We start from the raw sequence: 6000 nt of genomic DNA on the forward strand, positions 1-6000 counted from the left end.
TTTTAACTCTGGCATTTGGAAGGTGAACTGGAAGTGGGGGCCATGGGGAAGTGGGTGGATGGGGGAAATGTCCCATCACTTGCTTTTCTAGTAACACATGTACTGGGGAGACCTTTTCTGAAATCTGCACAAAACTTGAGATATTTTGATGTTTTTTTAAAAGTCCAATGGGGGGTGATATGGGGGGATGAGTGGAGTGGGGGAGAAACAGAGACCCTAAAAAGTGAACCAAACAGTGCCGGGAGCCAAGCAACTTTTAGCACCCCTCAAAAAAATAAAATAAAAAGGACCCCAGGGGTCCCCGAGACTGGCTGGCTGGCTGGCTGGTGCACCTGCTATGTATATATATATATCCTCAGGAGCGGACTGTTTGGGTTTTATTTAAAAAATATTTTTCAATTAAATTTGGAACTTGCTTCCCTAATGTGCCGGATTTCCCACCCCAATCACGTCCCCAAGGGGGGGTGGTGGGTGGAAAGGAAAAGAAGAAGAAAAAAAAAGAGCTTGGATGTCAACAAACAAACCTCCTTTGGGGTTTCCTTTGCATGTCTTCCTTTGCCCAAGAAGCTCCCCCCCCCCCAAACCCCGCACCCCAGGGCGGGCGCTTGCTTTTCCCTTCTCTTGGAAATAAAAAGGGGGGTGCGCGCGTTCAAAGCTTCCCTTCCTCCGATAGAAAACCCCGAGATCGGGGTTCAGGGCCTTGCAAACCAACACCCCAGGAGGAGCGAAGAAGGTGGGAGCGCCGAGAAGCGAGCCAAGGGGGGCTCTCCAAGTGTCATTGTTTACGTCCGAGGGGCCACCCCGCCTCTGCTCCCCCGGCACAACTTTCCCGGGCCCCCCGCAGGGGGACGGACTTGGGGGGGCCCCGGGGAGCGCCCCCTTACCTCCTCGGCTCACCACTTTGAAGCTCTGGGATTTCCGGCTGCGTTTCCTCGCCGAGAACTCCATGGTGGCGGCGGCGGCGGCGGCGGCGGTGGCGGGGCGCGGCGGGCACGGCGGGCGCGGCGGGCGCGGGCTCGTGTCTCCTCTCCGGCCCCGGCGGCGGCGGCGGCGGCGGGACAAGTTGCGCCCCCCGCGCCGCGGAACGCTGGGGCTCCCTCCCTCCCTCTCTCCCTCCCGCAAGCGCGCGCGCCCCTGCCCCGGCGCCGCCCGCGCGCAACTTTCCTTTCGGGGGCGCAGCCGGCCGATCGCGGGGAGCCCCGCGCGGGCCTGGGCGCACGCACGCACGCAGCTCGAGCGCGGCCCCGGGGACGCGGCTGCAGCGCAGGGTGCGAGCCGGGTCAGGGCGCTCGCTGACCGCCCCCGCGGGAGGAGGGGCGTCCAGGGGGCGGCGCCCATTTGGGGGGGACCCCGGGGCCACCTGCTGGCCGAGCACCACCGCAGCCGGCCTGGCCACCGCAGGCGCCCCGAGGCCTCGGCCCCGGCCCCGATGCCCAGCTGCTGCCCGACCAGGCAGCCGGCCTCCCCACTGGGGGACGGTGCGCTTGGGGATGGTGGAGGGTTGGGGGGTGGCCATCGGGGACCCTCCAAGCCGAGCTGGGATGGGTGTTGGGTGAGGAAGGAGAAAGGGGTGAAGGAGAAGTCAACGGGAAGGAGAGATCAGGGCCAAGCTAAGATTCTAAGCAAGTTTTTTGGGGGAGCTGGGAGGGGACCCACAAATTAAAAACTTGCCAAGCGGATAGCAGGGTTCTTAAGATGTGCGGAGATCTAGGCACTCCTGAGGTCTCCCCTCTCACTCTATGTGTGGGCTGCCTGGCCCCAGAGAACTTGGAGATTGGGGAGTCCCCCCCCCCCCCCCTTACCACCACTCCCTGCTGACTCAGGGAGGGAAAAGGCCTCGCAGGTGCAAGGAAAGAAGGGGGACCCTGGTGGAGCGCAGAATTGTGCTCCCGAGCAGGTGGGGGGGTGCATCCTTGGCTGTGTGATGCCCAGCGCACCCCTTCTTTAAGGAGCTCCTTTGCCCTCCCCTCGAAATGGCATCTCCAAACTTAAGGAACATGTAGCTAAGTGTCACCCCAAACTGACCCACCGCGGGCCTGGAGAGTCCCTCTTGCACATGGCCAGTTCTGGGGAGCTCCCCTGAAGCAGAAAAGAGACTGGGTCTGTGGGTACCCGTGCAAAGTTGCATGGTGAGAAGTCATAAGTGGCTTCCTAGGTGTGTTGTTGGCCTAAACCCCAGCCAGGCTTAGGAGAGCAGGAGCAGAGTAAGATGGACCCCTCGGAGCTGGACAGGCCCCTGGGAGAAGCTTCTGTCCCATTCCTACAGCTTGTGTAAGCAAGAGCTTCCAGATCATTCAAATCTCAAATCTCAGGGCCCTTTCTCCAGAAAAAAAAAAAAAAAAAAAAAAAGTACATGGAACAAACACAATTTTGTGTCGATTCCTTAGAACTCGGTAGTTTCTTGTCGCTCTGAAAGGTGGCAGACAAAATTCAAGTAATAACAAATTCAGACAGCAACTGTTTGGGTCCTTCCCTTCCACGCAAAAACAAAGCATGTAAAACTCAAAGGTGCTTGAAATGTCTTTAAAGAGATAGATAACCCATGCTGTTTAGTTTGCTGGCCAGGAGCTCCCCTCTTTCCCCTTTGCAATGCCTTTTTGAGTGTTACCCCAAAAGCCACGAGGCTGAGTATTATCTCGATGGAGGCCCATTTAGGATCTCTCATGCCTTGGAGCATAACATGAGTTTTTATTATATTTAAACTGTGATGAAATCATCGAAGGTGGCCTGGTAGGAAGTGGGTCCCTAGGGGGATATTAACAACTTAGCATTTCCAGTTCTAGTGGGATTGCAAATTCCATTTAGCCAGGATAATACTTTGGATATAATTAAGGACAAAACATTTCAAAGTAATAATATTTTAAATGACCATTTTTCTTGACCCCTGTCCCCGACTCTCCAGTTTGGGCTAAGAGCAGATTCTGTCTTCAGGGGTTACAGGCAAGCCTTTCCCTATGAACGTGTAAGGGGAAACAAATCAATAAATTTTCTCAACTTTGTATAAACAGCCTTGTTTCAGGGGCCGGAGCAGTAGGGAGTTTGTCTTGCAGGCAGCCAAGCCAGGACCAACGGGTAGTTTGATTCCTGACTTCCTAATAGGTCCCCTGAGCCTGCCAGGGGTGGGGACGATTTCTGAGCAAAGCCAGGAGTAACCCCTGAGCACTGCCGGGTGTGACCCCAAAACTAAAACCAAAACCAAATGAACAAATAAACCTACCAAAGTGTATATATTTATAATTAACATTGAGTCAAAATCATGACAGTCACTGAAAAATGATTCCACAGTCGATTTTTCTTTCTTTCTTCTGTTTGGGAGGTCATACATGTGATGTCCAGGGGTTATTCCTAGTTCTGTGCTCTGATATCACTCCTGATAGTTATCAGGGGACCATAGAGCATGCTGGGAATGGAACCTGGATCAGCTGCATTGCAAGCTAAATAACCTTCCGAGGTACTATCTCTCTGGCCCCAAAGGATCCTTTTTTTGTGTGTGCTTTGGTTAAATCCACTGCAAAGTCAATCTTGAGACAAGACAGGAATTTATTTTTTTCCCCGCCCCAGGAATTTATTTTTAAGCTGTATTTTTTTTTCTTTAATTGGGCCACACACAGTGATGCTCAGGGGTTATTCCTGACTATGCGCTCAGAAATTGCTCTTGGCTTGGAGGACCATATGGGATGCCAGGGGATCAAATCAAGGTCTGTCCTGGATTGGCCCTTGCAAGGCAAACGCACTACCGGGATTTGAACCAATCACCTTTGGTCCTGGATTGGCTGCTTGCAAGGCAAACGCCGCTATGCTATCTCTCCGGGCCCACAATTACACTCTTGTCTCCAGCTCTCTTCCACCTCTAGTCTTCCTCTACGGCAAACATTTTTTCCCTTTTCTTCTCTCTCTCTCTCTCTCTCTCTCTCTCTCTCTCTCTCTCTCTCTCTCTCTCTCTCTCTCTCTCTCTCTCTCTCTCTCTCTCTCTCTCTCCCTCCTCACCCCCCAATCTTGAGTCACTGTGGTTTGCAGTACTATTACTTAAGGAGTGTCCCAAATATCACTTTACTTTCTTTCAATTTTCAGTTCTTATCCAGAGTGATCATTTCCAACTATTTTTTTTGTCCTAGTGGCCCCTTCTCTATCCTAATTGCACTCCCCCCAACATTTCCATTGTCTTTAGGTATTATTCTCATACCTTTTTTTTTTTTTTTGGTTTTCGGGTCACACCTGGCAGCACTTAGGGGTTACTCTTGGCTCTATGCTCAGAAATTGCTCTTGACAGGCTTGGGGGACCATATGGGATGCCAGGATTTGAACCATGCATGCAAGGCAAATGTTCTACCTCCATGCTATCTCTCTGGGCCCCTCATACCGTTTTTTAATATAGCGCATATGCATGTCATCATTCTATGCCTGTCCCTCTCACTCTGACTCATTTCTTTCAACATGATACTCTCCATGTCTAGTCATGTATAAGCACATTTCAAGACTTTATCTTTCCTAACAGTTACATAGTATTCCATTGTGTAGATGTACCATACTTTCTTTTTCCACTCATCTGTCCTCAGAAATGGGTTGTTTTCAGATTTTAGCTATTGTGAATAGTGCTGCTATGAATATAAGAGTACAGGTGTCTTTTTTAAATTTAATTATATTTATTTATTTGGATTTTTAGGACACACCTGGCGGCTCTCAGGAGTTATTCCTGGCTCTATGCTGAAAAATTGCTCCTGGCTTGGGGGACCATATGGGATGCCGGGAATTAAATCTGAGTCTGTCCGGGGTTGGTCGCATGCAAGGAAAACATCCTACTACTGTGCCAGCAGTCCACCCCTGAAGGTGTCTTTTTTTGCATTGTGTTTCAGGGTCCCTAAAGTGTATTTCCAGGAGAGGTGTTGCTGGGTCAAATAGAAGCTCAATTTCTAGCTTTTTTGAGAAATGTTCATATTGTTTTCCAAAAAGTTAGACCAGCTGACATTTCCCCACAGTAGTGAATGAGAGTCCCTTTCTCCCTGCCTCCTCACTAACACTCGTTGTTCTTATTCTTTGTGATATGTGCCAGTCTCTGTGGTGTGAGTTGATACCTTATTGTTTTGATGTGCACATCCCTGGTGATTAGTAATGTGGAGCATTTTGCCATTGTTTTTGTTGTTGTCTTTGGGTCGCACCCGGCAGTGTTCAGGGGTTATTCCTGTCTCTTTGCTCAGAAGTCATTCCTGGCAGGCTCAGGGCCCATTTGGGATGCCAGGATTCAAACTGCCATTCGTCCTGTGTTGGCCACATGCAAAGCAAACACCTTACCACTGTGGTATCGCTCTGGCCCCAAGATGTGGAGCATTTTTTATGTGCCTTTTGACCATCTGTATTTTTCCTTGGAGGAAATTTTTATTTATCTCTTCTCCCCATTTTTGGATAGAGTTGGATATTTTTAATCTTATTAAGCCCTACCAGAGCCTTATATATCTTTGATATGCTATGTGAGTATTGGGTGAATAATTTTCTTTGAGCTACAAAAAAAAATTTTTTTTTTTCGTTTTGGTTTTTGGTCTACTCCTGGCAGCGCCCAGGCATTACTCCTGGCTTTGTGTTCAGATATCGTTCCTGCCAGGCTATGGGGACCATATGGGATGACGGGGATTCAACCTGGGTCTGTCCTGGGTCGCCACATGCAAGGCAAACAACCTACCATTGTGTTTCTTACAGAAACTTCTTAATTTAATGTATTTTCATTTGTTTATCTTTGCTTCCACTAGCTTGGTCAGTGATGTTTCATACTTGAAGATGCCTTTCACTTCAATGTCATGGAGTGTTCTGCCTACATTTTCCTCTTGAAACTTACGGTTTCAGATCTGATATCAAGGTCTTTAATCCACTTTGACTTGTGTGTGTTTTGTGTGTGATGTTAGAAAGAGAGAGAAGTCTTGAGTTCATGGTCAGCATGAAGCTGACCAGTTTTCCTAGCACCACTTGTTGAAGAAGCTTTCCTTTCTCCACTTTGTATTTTTTGCTCCT

General features: G+C 49.7%; 1 protein-coding gene across 1 annotated transcript in view; it reads right to left on the reverse strand.

The window, feature by feature from the left end:
• Nucleotides 1–948, reverse strand: part of BEND7 (BEN domain containing 7) — a 76020-nt gene extending 75072 nt beyond the window's left edge. Inside the window, exon 1 of the mRNA XM_049777799.1 lies at nucleotides 885–948. Coding sequence (XP_049633756.1) covers nucleotides 885–948 — 64 coding nt within the window. The remainder of the gene's footprint in view (nucleotides 1–884) is intronic.
• Between the last annotated feature and the right edge of the window lie 5052 nt (nucleotides 949–6000).

This window comes from Suncus etruscus, chromosome 7 (assembly GCF_024139225.1).
Source record: "Suncus etruscus isolate mSunEtr1 chromosome 7, mSunEtr1.pri.cur, whole genome shotgun sequence".
NCBI lineage: Eukaryota > Metazoa > Chordata > Mammalia > Eulipotyphla > Soricidae > Suncus > Suncus etruscus.